General features: G+C 40.8%; 1 protein-coding gene across 2 annotated transcripts in view; it reads left to right on the forward strand.

The window, feature by feature from the left end:
* The first annotated feature begins 895 nt into the window (after positions 1-895).
* Positions 896-15537, forward strand: part of EFCAB14 (EF-hand calcium binding domain 14) — a 38242-nt gene continuing 23600 nt past the window's right edge. Inside the window, exons 1-4 of one of the 2 annotated variants that reach the window (XM_061412081.1) lie at positions 897-1122; positions 1329-2085; positions 3697-3845; positions 8867-9012. In XM_061412081.1, the coding sequence (XP_061268065.1) occupies positions 1904-2085; positions 3697-3845; positions 8867-9012 (477 nt within the window). In that variant the 5' untranslated portion in view covers positions 897-1122; positions 1329-1903. Of the gene's footprint in view, positions 2086-3696; positions 3846-8866; positions 9013-15537 lie in introns of both variants that reach the window. The other variant, XM_061412083.1, reaches the window with a different exon arrangement.

Here is a 15537-nt window from a genome sequence, read left to right on the forward strand (position 1 = left end):
GTCGCACAGAATTGGACACGACTGAAGCAACTTAGCAGCAGCAGCAGCTGGCTCTTCAGGTCCAGCCACACCACGTTTTCCATGTCACTCCTTCCTTGGGGTCATTGCACAACTCGTTCCCTCACTGCCTCCCAATCTCTAACCAAAGGTTCCCTTATCGCAGAGGCACTCCCCGTCCCTTTATCATGTTTCCGTTTCCCCCATAATATTTATCACCTCCTTCCACTCAAGTATAAACTGCAGGAACAGGGTTGGCAGATAAAACACAGGACGTCCAGTTAAAATTGAACTTCAAATAAAATAACTTTTAAGTATGAAGATGTCCCAGACGTTACATGAGATAAACTTACATTTTTTTAAAAAAATCGTTGTTTATCTGAAATTTAAACTTTCCTAAGCGTCCTGTATTTTTATTCCCTAAATCGGGCAACCCTACCCTGGAAGGCAAGGACAGTGGTTACTTTGTTTATTGCTGTATCCTCAGCGGTAGAACTGTTTCTGACACATGGTAATCAATAAATATTTACAGAATGAATGAATGAATGTGTTCAACCCGGTCATTAACCTGTAACACGCCTAAACCTTTAATAAACAGCTGGAAAGTCAGAGGGTTGGCACCTCTAAACTGGGTTAGTCACAACTAGGGGCCCATGCGGTGATGAACTTCCCAAGCAAATTTATCCAGCTGGGTGCTTTGCCTGGCTCATCCCTGCTCCTCTGGAAACAACACACGGCCCAGAACAGGTGAGAGACAGGTCCCCTGGGACCCTCCTGGGGGCGGAGCCTCCTCGAGAGGGGAGTCTGCCCGCGCCGGAGCCTGCGCCTTTTAACGCCCCGCCTCCCCTACCCCTGCGTGACGTCAGGGAACATCCGGCCAATGGGAGTGCGCCTTACTGGCAGGCGATGCCGGCGGCCGCTGCCAAAGGGGAAGTGAGCTGGGGCTGAAGCGATGGCCCGGGTCTGGAGCCTGCGGCCACAGCCGCCGCCGCCACCAGCGACTTGGGAGCAGCTGCGGCCGCAGCCGGAGCGGGGGCCGGAGTCACGGCTGGAGTGGAGGCGGCGCGTGTGAGTTGCCGAGAGTCGCCGTACCGGAACACCTCAGACTCGGCGGGAGCGCTTCAGGTGGGCTGAGCCTCGGTCACCCCTCCTCACCGCGCCCCCAGGCCCAGACAGCAGGGCTGGGGTCTTCCCAGGCGCGGGACTGGCTCCTCTCAGGCCGAATCCTCCAGGCTGGGCTCTGGGTCTTCCTTGGCCTCTGACTCCCTTAAAACTTGGGACGGAGGCCGGAGGACGGTGATCTTCTCCGACTCGGGTATTTTCTCTGTCAGGTTTGTAGTGGCTGGGAGCCCCCTCCTGCTGCCATCTAGGGAGAGACCAGCGCGTTCCCACCGTCTTGCTTTGCATCTCCCTGTGTGTTCCCATTCAAGAACCAAGTTTCTTGTTTTTCTCTTCATTGGAAATCCTGCCCCGGAAGTCCAAAACACCTATCTGTGTGTCCTTTCCAGCTCCTGGAGTACCTTTAGAAATATTGTCTGCTTACCAGGGTTCAGAATCTCTTATTCTTGACTTGACTTTTTATCCTGAGAGACAAAAGTTGCTCCGCTCCCCAGTACCCTCTTAAGTAACTGGCACTCCATGCATAGGCCTTTACCCATTTGGATCACCACCTCCCTGGCCGTCTCTATGTGACTTGCCCCATTCATCTGAGTTCCAGTTTCCTCTGGAGTCCAATCTCCAGCCCCTAGCGTATCTGGTCAGTCCCACCCCTGGGTGGGAGTGACCAGAGGGCTCTGGCCCAGGCTTCCTCACCCTGGAAGGCAGCTCCAAAGCAGGGAGAGAATTGGGTGTCGGGTACGAACCTGGCAGCTCAGGAGTGGGTGCTCCACTTACCCCACACAAGAAGATGAAAAAGCGCAAAGAGCTCAATGCATTGATCGGCTTGGCTGGGGACAGCCGTAGAAAGAAACCCAAGAAAGGCTCAGGCCACCGCCTGCTTCGCACGGAGCCTCCTGACTCAGACTCCGAGTCCAGCTCAGAAGAGGAAGAGGAATTTGGTGTAGCTGGAAATCGCTCTCGCTTTGTCAAGTGAGTAAAGTGCTGAGGCTGGGATGGGAAAAGGCATCTCCTTGCACCACCAAGGGGGTGAAGGAAAGGAGAGGAGAGGGGAGTTCTTAGGAGGAAAAAAGTGTATAGTCCCCGGAAGGCACAAGGAGGGAAAAATGTTAGGGAGAAGATGTGTTCAGGTTCTGAATGAAGTATAAGTTAGAGATCTGTCTCTAAGTGTACAAAGAGCTCTGAATCTAGGGTGGAAATGTGGACTTGGGGATTGTGCCAAGAGCCCGGTGAGAGTAGCAAAGAGGCTAAGAATAGGGACATAGGGAGAGAGAAATTTGAGAGACAAGGTCTTGTTAAATTTAGGAGACACAGGGACCTTAAGACTGCAGGGTTTTTTATTTGTTTGTTTGGGTTCCCCCCCCTACCACTGTTGATGGGTCTGAATCTGGTAATGGGGGATATGATGAAGGACATTCTGTAAAAACTATGAACCTTGAGAGAAATGGAGGGTGGGAGACAGAAAGAAAAGGCAGCTTTTTTCAAACCACTTTTAGTTGGTAACACCCTCCAGTACTGAGCACAAGTAAAAGTGTTATTCACTCAGTGGTGTCCGACTCTTTGTAACTCCATCGACTGTAGCGTGCCAGGCTCCTCTGTCCATAGGATTCTCCAGGGAAGAATATTGGAGCAGATTGCCATGCCCTCCTCTAGTAAACACAAAGACGTTGGGAATTGAGGGTTACAGTAGGAAGGGGGTGAAGGGAATCTTTAAAGTGCCCTTGGACTCTCTTAAGGAGCACATTAAAAGAGTATGCTGCTGAGGATGTGAAAGCAAGATCTAGGCTGAAGCTTAGGATGCTAAAAGAGATCAAATCCTTTGAGATTTGTTTGTTTGGAATGTCTTTGTCCTTTTATATTAAAGGGAGAGATTGGTTTCTAATGAGCTTTGCCAGGTGAAGTAATTCAGGGCAATCCTGGGCTTCAGCTATGAAGATCTGATGAAGTGGAATAGTTAACTGGAACAGTTACCCTGTTGGTTTAGTTTAGACCTTGAGTGCTGGTTGACATTTCATGTGAAATCTAACTCCTTCCTATGTTTCCTTCTGAACCAATCAACTGGAGTGTATGAGGTGTCCACTTTAACCTACTGTTCTAGTTTTTTTCATTCCATTTTCAATAAAGCTTACTCAAAAGTTTATAAAGTTTCAATAAAGTGAAACAAGGTCCTCTTGAATGACTATATATTTGAGAGAGAGAACTAGATAGATAAGTGAATTCAGTACAGTAATAAATGGCAGAGAAAACTCTGATCTTTACACTTCCCTAACCTGAGTCAGTTTCCAAAGACCTGAATTGATGATGATGGCAGTGAGATGCAGTGCCCACAGGTGCTTCCTGTAACTCAGAAACTCCCTCATTTCATGAGAAGTTTGTCCCCAATAGATGAACTCTTCCTGGATCATATTATCTTGACATATTCAACCTGCTGTTCAGATTTAAGTGTGTTACCCTATGTTCCCTGGTAAATGGGTTGGTTATTCATTAGAGATGCTAATTGCATGCCCACACATGTGCTATTTGAAATCAAACCGTATTCATAATCCCTTTCATACTCCTGGTTGAATTTGTTCTTATGATCAGGGGAGACTATTTACGATGCTGCAGGATCTGTTATCCCCTCTGTGCGTTTGTCATCCTTGCCGCCTGTGTCGTGGCCTGCGTTGGCCTGGTGTGGATGCAAGTCGCTCTGAAGGAGGATCTGGATTCCCTCAAGGAAAAGTTCCGAACTAGTAAGTGGTCACCTTTTCAAAATATAATTTTGGACTCTTTGCCAGGTTCTAGGACAAAGTGAACCACACTGAATTAAGATTTTTGCTCACTCTGATGAAGCAATTACATGTTCCTTTCAGCATTTTTTAAATTCTTTCTTAGCTATCGGCTTGAATGCAATGTTTATTTTTAAATGCACAAACAAAACACAGCGCTTATGCATCATTGAGACAAATAGCATCTGAAATAATGGCATTGCAGTCGGTGTTTATAGCATAGAAGGGAAGGGCCGAGATCCAGGATTCTAGAACCTTGGTTAATTTCCACCTGTTGCCACTTCATGTTTCCCAACTGTAAAGTGGCAGTAGCAACACTAGGCTGTTTCCTTCCTCTTCACAGGGCCATTTGAAAAAGAATGTGGGCGTGTCTATCAGACAATATCCTCCTTAAGAAAGACCTAGAGAAGCATAGTACTGAGCAGTAATAATAATACCCAGCGTGTATGGCGTGCTTACTGTGTGCTGAGTCACAAATAAATATTTGTCTCATGAGTCAGTGTCTCTTAAGAAACTTTTGAAGTTGAAGAGTTTTATATATTCTAAATTGTTAAACTTGTATTTTGTATCCAACGTCCTTTTTCTGAGAGATGTGCTTACATGGCAGCTTCAACCTATTTTAGCCTAAAGATCTTTAGCAACACTGAGATCTTTGGTTCTAGGTTACAAGGGTTGATTTTCTAAGCTAATAAAAATCTTAAAACAACAACAGCAAATTACAAAAAAAGGAAAGAAAGTTATACCCAAAAGATACTTTAGTTAGTCTTTGTTTTAACTAACAAATAATGCATAGCTATAATTACAACCTGAATTTTATTAAAAGTAATAAAATCAGTTTGTTTGCTTTTTTTAATTTCTAAGCTAAGGAACCAGTTTCAGGTTAATTACAAAATCACAAATACCCTAACTTTAGCAGTTTTAACATTCCAGCAAACTGACCACTAGTCTTTCTCAATAAAGAAATCTGTCCCTAGAACTAGAATTAGAGTTGTTTCCTTACTTCCTAGAAGTAAGCCCTAGGTGATCACAACACCCTAGCTTTCCTTCACCCCAGTTTCTCTTTGTTGCCTGCCGTTAGTTAAGTTCCAAACTTAACCTGCTGCTGCTGCTAAGTCACTTCAGTCGTGTCCAACTCTGTGCGACCCCATAGAAGGCAGCCCACCAGGCTCCCCTGTCCCTGGGATTCTCCAGGCAAGAACACTGGAGTGGGTTGCCATTTCCTTCTCCAGTGCATGAAAGTGAAATAGACCTAACAATCTATCAGGCAACGAATATGTTTTGAGCACTTGTTAATACCAATTCCTGGAAATACTCTGTTCAGGAGATGCCAGGAGTTGTGCCCTGGACTGTGAGACCTGCTTTCTACCACTGAGCAGCATTCCCCTGGGACCCTGGCTATACTTGCCAGCCAGCTGAATGAAGCAGATTTGGAATTGTCAGTCCAGCTGCTCTGTGGGCTTTGGTTTGCTGCAATAGATATGCTAGCACCTATATCTAAAGCAGAACTTCTCAGAGAGAATAGACGTGCGGCCTGGGGCTCTATAAGTCAGTCTGTAGGCTGAACCTTAGTGGACTACTTGGTAAGAGGCTTTTTGGGAAAACCATTCTCTTAGCTAAATGACGTTAGTCTTGTTAAACTGACATAATCTTTCTTTGAATTATGTTGCTACTTTAAATATATTTCAATAAGTTTATTTCTTGTTTTTCAAGAGGATAGTAGAAATAAGACTACCTGCTGGTCTGGCTTAAATATCTTTTTAAAAAATTCAGAGCACCTTGTCATTTATTTCATTATCTTCCAAGACACTTGTGAGAAAAGGAGGCAGGATTGCTGAGATATCTGGAGCAGAAAGCAGAGCAGATAGGCTAGGTATTTTTTCCTTGAGGCCAACGAGTAATTTGATCCTTAAGCTAAAAGTGCTGTCTGGCCTTGAAACTCTTCACTCAGTTTTCTTTTTCTAGAACCAGGTACTCCAGAAGACCTCCTCAGTTATTTTAAGGAAGATTCTATTCCCAGCCATTCCACTCTTATCACTCAAAGCTAGACGGAGGGGAAAGAATTTGGAAGAGAAGGACAGTATTGATAAGTCAAACATGTCTGTTTCTGGTCATACAGAGTAGCAGTTTGGTCATTTCATGCAGAACTTAAAAATGGTCTTATGCTAATAAGGGTGCTAGGGTGTAAGCATCTGTGACAGCTGAAGTGTTCTAGGAAGAGTGCTGGTCCTTTCTAGCACTTTCCTTTCCAAACTTTCTAGAATCAGAAAGTTTGACTGTTGAATCCTGACTTACTTATTACAAGCTACGAAACACAGACAAGTCACTTATTCTTTCTGAGCCTACATTTTCCTATCCATAAAACATAAAGATAAATTTGTGCTACAAAAGCACCTTGGGCATTCCTGTGTCATAACATCTGTCACACTCTATAGTAATTCTGGGCTGATGCCTTGTTCCCCACCAGACTGAGAATTTCAGGTTCTTTTATATGTACCAGTGCCAGGTACATGGCTGGGCACATAGTAGGGGCTCAATTACAAGATGAGTAATTACATAAAAGTATCTTGTAAACTGTAAAGATGCACAAATATAAAATATTACTATTGGCATTATGTGTTGTATCTAAATGTGCAGAAATCTTCATTTCCTCTTCTTAAAGATCAGGAAAAGAGTTAACTAAGTTCTTTTGAGTCGGATTATACTAAATTTTAAATGAGTTGCTTCTATGTTGAAAGAACATGAGTTAGTAATCGTAAGTTTTTTTATTATTAATCGTAAGTTTGTTTACTATATTTCATTCCGTGTATGTAATCAGAGTGCCTTTATTTGTCTTTTCTCTCCTAAAAATCCCCAAATCAGATAATGAATATAATCCCTTCTTGGCTCACACAGTCCTCAGGATTTAAACCGTTTGCAGAGCTTGTCAGATTTATATGTTTATTAGTTAATAATTTTAATCCAAGTTACTTACTTGTTTGTCTTACTTCCTTTTCTACTTAATGCATATAGATTGCAGGAAAGAGAGACTTTCCCAGCCTTAGAGTGTTTTACCGTGTGACAATGGCAGATATGTGTGGGATAAGCTTTTCTTTATAACCTAACTGAATTCAAAATTCAGTTGGGTGCTAAGTGCTACGTTAATTTAGACTGACTGGTAAAATATTCCTACTAAATGAGATGAATGTATTCCTAGAAACTGTGTAAATCAAATGTTACATTAAAAGCACTTAGCCAAGGCTACTATTTATAAAGAACTCCTTCACATATTTTTGAAAAGTGAATAAAAATGTCTAATTTCTTTTAATAATTCTAAATTTTCAGATAGTGGGTTTGTTTACAGTGAGGATACCACCACCACCCCCTGATTTTTGTGGGGACTTTTGTTTTATTTGTTGAGTTTTCCTTGTTTAACTTAATTAGGATAATATTAACTCCATTTTATACCCTATAATCATTTCACTGGACAAGCATTTAAATGCTTCCATATACCTGGGACTGTGCTGGTCCCTGGGAATACGTGACTAAATAAGACCTGATCCCTGCCCTCAGGCAGCTCTTTTCAGTCTGATGGAGGAGACAGATAAGTAAATAATTACAGCACAGCATGTTCAGTGCTCAGTAGAGTTGGGAGTTGTAAAGAAGTACCAGTGGCCTCAGGTGGGGGCCAGCTATCTGTGCTGAATCTTGAAAGGAATCAACTAGGCTAAGGTGGAGGAAATGAAGGGGCAAAAGTCAGCTAGGCAGAGAGGCTAGGGTGTGCAGTCGCTGAGGCTTAAAGAGGTTGGTGTGTCAGGAAAATCAACTTAGCTGGAAAGTAGACCAAAGTGTAGCTAAGGTGATGAGAAATATGGTTGAGAGGTAAGCAAAGGCCAGATTTATCCAGTCATTAATACTTCCTGAGTGCCTGAAGTGTGCCGGGTGTATTCTCAATGCCAACCTACAGAAACAAAAAAAATTTGCGAACTTAAGATTTTAGTAAATAGTTTTATATCTGTCCCTTTATGCCAGTTTTTTATTTTAAAAAGAGCACATGATAACTAATCAAGCAGTCTGTGGCTTTGAAAGAAAGACATAGGTTTTATTCTGGAGGACCAGCCGTTATCAATATTTTATTTTCCATGAAAATAAAGAATACTCTAAAGAATGAAGAGAAAGCACTCTTTCAGGCCTCTGCCTTCAGGCTGGCAAATCTCTAAACCATCCAGAAGATGCTGTTTCTCAAAAGAAAGGCCAAATTCACCTAACATTTTTCTTTGTCTTCTATCTCACTTTGAGCTTTTGGGTTGATTTAAGATTTAAGAAAGCACTGTTGGCGGTTTATGAAAAAGATTTAAAATCTTAGTTGTCAAAGCAGCACTTGAAAGGTAATAAGAACCTACCTTGCATTTGACCAATTTGAGGTAGAAAAAATAAATTTAATCATTTAGAGATATAACTTAGGCTGTCACCTTGAGCATTAATGGAGTAAAGCTTATAAATCTTTGTTGACCAATTAGAAAGTTTCTTAACTGAGCAGGTCAATACTTAACATTTATTTATCACTTATTGTACGCCTGGCCAGCTGTGTTTAGTGCTTTACAGCCTTCTTTCACTTAAAATATTTTCACAGGATGGTTAGAATTATCACTGTATTACACATGAAGAAAGTGAGCTCAAAGAATTTGAATAATTTGCTCAAGATCCAAGTTGCAATTCAAGTCTAACTGTTTCTGCTGATGTTGTTTGTTATCATTTTTAGCCACCTGGCTTTAAAAAAGTTGTACTGCCAGTAGTGAGATAGCCCCAGTTAAATAAGCTTTAGTGTTAAAGATACACATTTACAGAAATAAAAAGAACAGTGGAGTTGATAAATAAGATTTGTCATTATCCTCCCAGAATTAACTTTCATTAATCTGGCTTCTTTCCTGCTGTATGATCATTTTTTCATCTTGGAGCCATGAGGGAAATTTATGGCTATTTATGATTGTTCTTATGTTTGCTTTTAGTGGAATCTAATCAGAAAAGCTCATTCCAAGAAATTCCCAAACTTAATGAAGAACTACTCAGCAAACAAAAACAACTTGAGAAGATTGAATCTGGACAGCTCGGGTTGAACAATGTCTGGATAAACATCACAGAAATGAATAAGCAGGTAGCAAAAGTGTGATTGTCTTTCTGTATAAGCTGTGAATATTTCATTTTGTCTGTCTAGTATGTATCAGTAAGTGTAGGGAACTCACTTCAGATTGTTCTACTTTTTGAAATGGTGCTTTGCATACTGTGATCCCAACACCTTAAAGTCAGTTAAAATAGATAATAGTTATGCATTTACCAAATGGTTAAAATGTTAACCCTTTCTACAGAGGAGCAGAGATTTACCAAGTAGAGCAGCTTAGAAGGAGTTAGAAATTCATGAATCAGTTTTTCCTAAGGAGCAGAGTAGATATTAAATTTAACAATGTATTGTCTAACCACCCCCCCAGGAAAATTGGATAAATGGTTTTTATTAGATCATGAGAGCTTATTTTGCTTAATAGAATTTGAGTAATTTGCTCAAGATCACAGTAAGATACTGAGTTGCAATTCAAGTCTAACTCTTAAGAACTTACAGACAGCCTTGGGGTGTAGTGCTGTTTGCCACACTGGAAACTTATCAGCAGCTAATGATAATTATTATTCTAGGTTAAATACCTTGACCAGGCAAGTAGGCTTAGAGCCAAAACTTTTCTAGTCCCTAAATTGGCCAGATCTCACATTGATGCCAAAAGAGGGACTGCCAGAGGAAAAGAGGGTATTCAGAGGATGTTGATGGAGCATCTTATGTGAATAAGGTATGGCAGCTGCAACTTGGTGGCTCTAGCCCTTGTTCTCAGTTTGTGTGCTTTAGTTAAGAAAGACAAGCATTGACTGAAAAGAAAACTCAAGTGCCAAGTGAATGGTCCCTGCACAAAGTCCTTAAAAATAGCTTTGTCATTCCTGTTGTGGCTAAGAGGATGTTCTGTTCTTCAGAGTGGAGTCACAAAGTTCAGAATCAGTCAGGGCAGAGAGCACTGTGCTAGAATAAAGTGCTTGCCAATGTTTTTGAAGCTACCCGCTCCTTTCAGCAGTAGTTTGGGAGTAGCACAGGCCAGCACTTGTGACCGGAGATCAATGGCCTAGGGCAGTGGCTTTTAGACTTTTGCCTGGAACCTACAGTAAGATATATTTTCCATAATTATGCAGTAAACACATACATGTGTGTGTGCACACACACATTCACACACTTGGTCACATCCAACTCTTTGTGACCCCATGAACTGTGGCCCACCAGGCTCCTCTGAAAATGGGATTTCCCTGGCAAGAATACTGAATGGGTTGCCATTTCCTTCTCCAGGGGATCTTCCTTACCCAGAGATTGAAACCTTGTCTCCTATATCTCCTGCATTGGCACTTGGATTCTTTACCACTAGCGCCACCTGGGCGTGACTGAAATAAAAGTTTCTGAAAACAATCACTTGTCTTAATATAATGCTGCCTTATGATATTTTATTTTTTATTTAGTTGTCTTTCATTTTTATAAATATCATGAAATAATTGATGGGTTAGAGCACCTACTACTGACTATCATTTAGCCTTGGACTCTTAGTAATAAGGAAAAAGCAGGGATTCACTCCTTTTTTACAAGAAATATAGGATAGACTCTGGCCTTGCTTGTATTCACAGAACAAATGAGCAGTTTGGCCGGAGAGTACAAGTGAAAGTAAACCACCATGAAGCACTGAGAAATAATTAGCGTCTCTCTCTGGGGCAAACTGTGGGTTCTTTGGCAGTTCTGAGGCATCTAATTATACCAGAAGGTTGTCCATTGTGTTCTGAGCTTTGCTGCTCCTGCTGCTAAGTCGCTTCAGTCGTGTCTGACTCTGTGCAACCCCATAGACGGCAGCCCACCAGGCTCCGCCGTCCCTGGGATTCTCCAGGCAAGCACACTGGAGTCGGTTGCCATTTCCTTCTCCAATGCAGGAAAGTGAAAAGTGAAAGGGAAGTCACTCAGTCATATCCGACTCTTTGCGACCCCATGGACTGCCCCCCACCAGGCTCCTCCGTCCATGGGACTCTCCAGGCAAGAGTACTGGAGTGGGGTGCCATTGCCTTCTCCGTCTGAGCTTTGAGCACAGAAATAATGATGATGGCACGTAAGATAGTAACTGCCACCCATTAAATTCCTTCTTTATGCAGGTCTCTATTAGATGCACTTATGAGATATCCTGTTTTGCTTCTGTAGCTCTATGAAGTAGGAGGTGCTGTCTCCATTTTACAGATAAGAATACCAAGGCTCACTGAGGTTAAGAGGTTTACCCAAGGTCAACTGCTGTGTAGCAGTGCTAACAAAATATTCAAGCTGTAGAAACCTATTTTCTTTCCAATTTTCTATTCTACCTTCCATCTTTATAGCCTCTAAAGGATGCAGTTGTGCTTAGTAGATAAAGGTGAAAGAATGTGAAGTCAAGTCCATATCAGGGCTTATAATCAATGATGATCTGTTTTAGTAACTTTTTTATTTACTATTTAAAGAGCACTTAATTTTAACCCCAAAGCAGAAAAGCAACATTTCAGACTTTATAGTATAAAATGGTCTAATAAGCAAATGGTCTACAGTAGCTATTTTTAATTTCGCTAATGAAAAGTCATGTAATATCCATGAAAGTCATGACTCATCTTTTGGCTGGAATGTAGAGGCTTTTTTTCTTAGTGGTTTGTATTTAATTCAACTTTTTAGACTCTTTGAATTGCATTGTGTGATGTTAGAGATAAGTTTTATAATGCTCAAATCCAACCTAACATTCTAGAATTCTTAGGTCTATCAGAGACCTAAGCAGCCTCTGATGTCAGTAATGGGAGAGTGTCCCTTGCCTTTCATTCTAGTTACACATACAGCTTTGCAGTAGTTTTCCACAGATGTGAGCATTAGTCCACCCAAGAGAGGAGTACTGAAAAACAGAATCCAGCTTTGCGGTTTTTGGGACTGTAGTTGAATCCTGGTGACCAGTGTGTGATCCAGGTCATATAAGTGAGTATGAAGTCCTCTAAGTCCTCTAACACTTAGAGGAGTTGAATGGTCCTCTAAGAGAACACTTAGAGGAAAATGAATGGTCAGGTCTCCAGAGCATATTCTTTCTGTGAGTCAGCTGATAGCCCAGGCCTAGAGCACTTGGGGCATGGGGAGAAGTGGATAGCACCTCATCTTTCATTGCCTTGGCTTTCAGCTGTTCCTCTAGTTTTGGTGAAATGGTAGCTGCCAGTTAGCCACACTGGCCATTTGTGAGGCCGTGACCATTGTCCAGATACTTGTGATCAGGATAGTTCAGTACCTGGGAGAGTAGCTCTACCCAGATCACTTCACCCAGAACACAGCTTGTTGTCTGTTTAAAATCTGGCCAGTTGTCAATGAAAGGAGTTGTTCCCTCAGGTGGGAAAAAGGTAACCACACAATTGATATGGTATTTGGAATAATCATATCCTTACTCGTCAAGACAGTATAGAGCCAGTTTTGTATGTGCTCTGGGGCATTGAATAAAACAGACGTGGAAGAGACCCCTTCCCAGTGCTTCAGGGTTGAGCATGTTAAGATAGTCTTGGAAGGCCCAGTGGAGGGCATGGGGAAAGGGCTAGCCAAGGAAATCTGTCACGCACCTCCCAAAGCTTTGTGATGTGTTTTTCCTATGTATCTATTTCCTTCCCATCTTTTGTCTTTAAAATTTCACAAGTAATATGTGAACATATTCTTATATAAAATTTAATAGTAAGATACACATAAAACTCTTAAGAAAATTCTTCACTGCCATCTCTGTATGTGCCCCCATCATACACAGATACACACATTCCCTGTCCCCATAGTTGTTGTCAATAGTCTGGGCTACATTTTTACAGTTCACTTTATATGTATTTACAAAATCGTAATAACTTTTAATTGGAGACGGCAATGGCACCGCACTCCAGTACGCTTGCCTGGAAAATCCCATGGATGGAGGAGCCTGGTAGGCTACAGTCCATGGGGTCACAAAGAGTCGGACACTTACTGAGCGACTTCACTTTCACTTTTCCCTTTCATGCATTGGAGAAGGAAATGGCAACCCACTCCAGTGTTCTTGCCTGGAGAATCCCAGGGACGGGGGAGCCTGGTGGGCTGCCATCTGTGGGGTCACACAGAGTCAGACATGACTGAAGTGACTTAGTGGCAGCAGCAGCAATAGCTTTTAATATGAATTAGCTTATAGGTTTTTGTATACATGTGCACACGTATATGTGACTTTATAAATGGAGTCATTAGGTATATATTCTACAGCTTTCTCTGTTTACTCAATATATCTATATCCTTAGTAATAGACATTTAGATTGTCTTCTAGTGTTTTGCTGTTACAAATAAGAAACCAGTGAAAAGTCTTAAGCATACATCTTTATGCTTGTGAGCATAATCTTTTTTTAAATTTACGTTTTCTTCCAGTTTTATTGAGCTATAATTAACACTAAGCACTGTATAAGTTGAAGGTGTACCGCATAATGATTTGATTTACATCATAAAATAATTATCACAGTACATTTACTGAGCATCCATCATCTCATACAGATACAAAATTAAAGGAGTAGGAAAAAATATTTCTCCTTGTGATGAGAACTCTTAGGATTTACCATTTTAACAACTTTCATGTATAACATACAGCAGTGTTAATTATCTTCATTATGTTGTACATGACATCTCTAGTACTTATTTATCTTATGACAAGAGGTTTTTATCTTTTGACGATCTTCCTCCGAATTTCCCTCCCCTCCCCACTACCACCACCATCTCCACCCCCCCGCCTTATGGTAACCAACCACAAATTTGGTCTCTTTTTGTGACTTTGTTTTTGAAGTATAATTGACCTGTAACACTGTTAGTTTCTGTTACACAACAAATGATGTGATATTTATTTTCATTTCAAAGTGATCACCAGTGTTACTTATGTCACCATACAAAGATATTACATAGTTATTGACTGCCTTCCCCAGGCTGCCCATTTCATGCCTGTAACTCATTTATTGTGCAACTAGAAGTTTGTACCTCTTTATCTCCCTCACTTAGTTCTTTCCTTCCCCCACACCCCTCCCCTCTGGCAGACACCTATTTGTCCTCTGTATCTGTTTCTGTTTTGTTATGTTTGTTTATTTGTTCTTTAGATTCCACATATAAGTGATTTCCTACAATGTGTTCTCTGATGTATTTCACATAGCATAATGTCCTTTGGGTTCATCTGTATTGTCACAAATGAGAAGATTTTATTCTTTTCTATGGCTGAGTAATATTCCTTTGTATGTATATGTGTGTGTGCATATAGTACACACCACAACTTCTTAACCCATTCATCTGTGATGGGTGCTTAGGTTGCTTGTATATCTTTTCTGTTGTAAATAATGCTACAGTGAACATAGAGGTGCATATTCTTTTTTTTTTTTTCTCTTTTTGGTGCGGACTGATTTAATTTTTTCAAAAATTAATTTCCTGACTTAAAGCAGGAACTTTTATTTAAGCTAAAGCCATTTCACGCATAGTCATTTTTTTATCATTTTATACAGTGATTTGAAACTTATTAGGGTACTCTGGCTGCTTTTATCACTTTTATTTTTGATAGTGCGTCTCAACTTTATGTTTGCTTAAGAATTGTTTCAGGGAGTATTTGAAACATACATCTTTTCTAATGTTTTCATTTTCATCAGATAAGTACCCAGGAATGAAACTGCTGGATGATAATGGTAGTTCTGTTTTTTATTTTTTGAGGAATCTCCATACTGCACCAGTTTACATTCCCATTAGCACTACAGGAAGGTTCCCTTTTCTCCACATCTTCTCCAATACTTGTTATCTGTTGTTTTTTTTGACAGTAGCCGTTCTGACAGGTGTGAGGCAATATATCATGTAGTTTTCATTTGCTTTTTCCCTGATGATCAGTGATGTTACATCTTTTCATGTGCCTGTCTTCATTGGAAAAAAATCTGTTCAGATCTTCTGCCCATTTTTTAATCGGGTTTTTTTTAGGTGTTGAATTGTACGAGCTCTTTGTATATTTTGGGTATTGATTCCTTGTCAGATATATTGTTTGCGGATAACTTCTCCCATTCAGTAGAATCCCTTTTCATTTGGTTGGTAGTTTCCCTCACTGTGTAAAAGCATTTTAGTTTGATGAAGTCCCGTTTGTTTTTGCTTTTGTTTCTCTTGCCTAAGGAGATAGATTCAAAAAAATATTACTAAGACCAGTGTCAAAGAGCTTACTGCCTGTGTTTTCTTGTAGAAGTTTTACGGTTTCAGATCTTTTTTGTGCATGGTGTGAGAGAGTAGTCCAGTTCAATTCTTTTGCATGTAGCTGTCTAGTTTTCCCAACACCATTTGTCAAAGAGGCTATCTTTTCCCCACTGTATAGTCTTGCAGTATTTTTCTGTAGATTAATTGCCCCGATAAGTGTGGGTTCATTTCTAGGCTCTCTGGTCTGTTCCACTAATTTATGTGTCTGTTTTTGTACCAGTAGTCCCATACTGTTTGATTACTGTAGCTTTATAGTATAGTTTGAAATTAGGGAACATGATGCCTATAGTTTTGTTCTTTCCCAAGAATGTTTTGACTTTCTGAGGTCTTTTGTGTTTCCATATAAAATTATTTGTTCTAATT

This window comes from Bos javanicus, chromosome 3 (assembly GCF_032452875.1).
Source record: "Bos javanicus breed banteng chromosome 3, ARS-OSU_banteng_1.0, whole genome shotgun sequence".
NCBI lineage: Eukaryota > Metazoa > Chordata > Mammalia > Artiodactyla > Bovidae > Bos > Bos javanicus.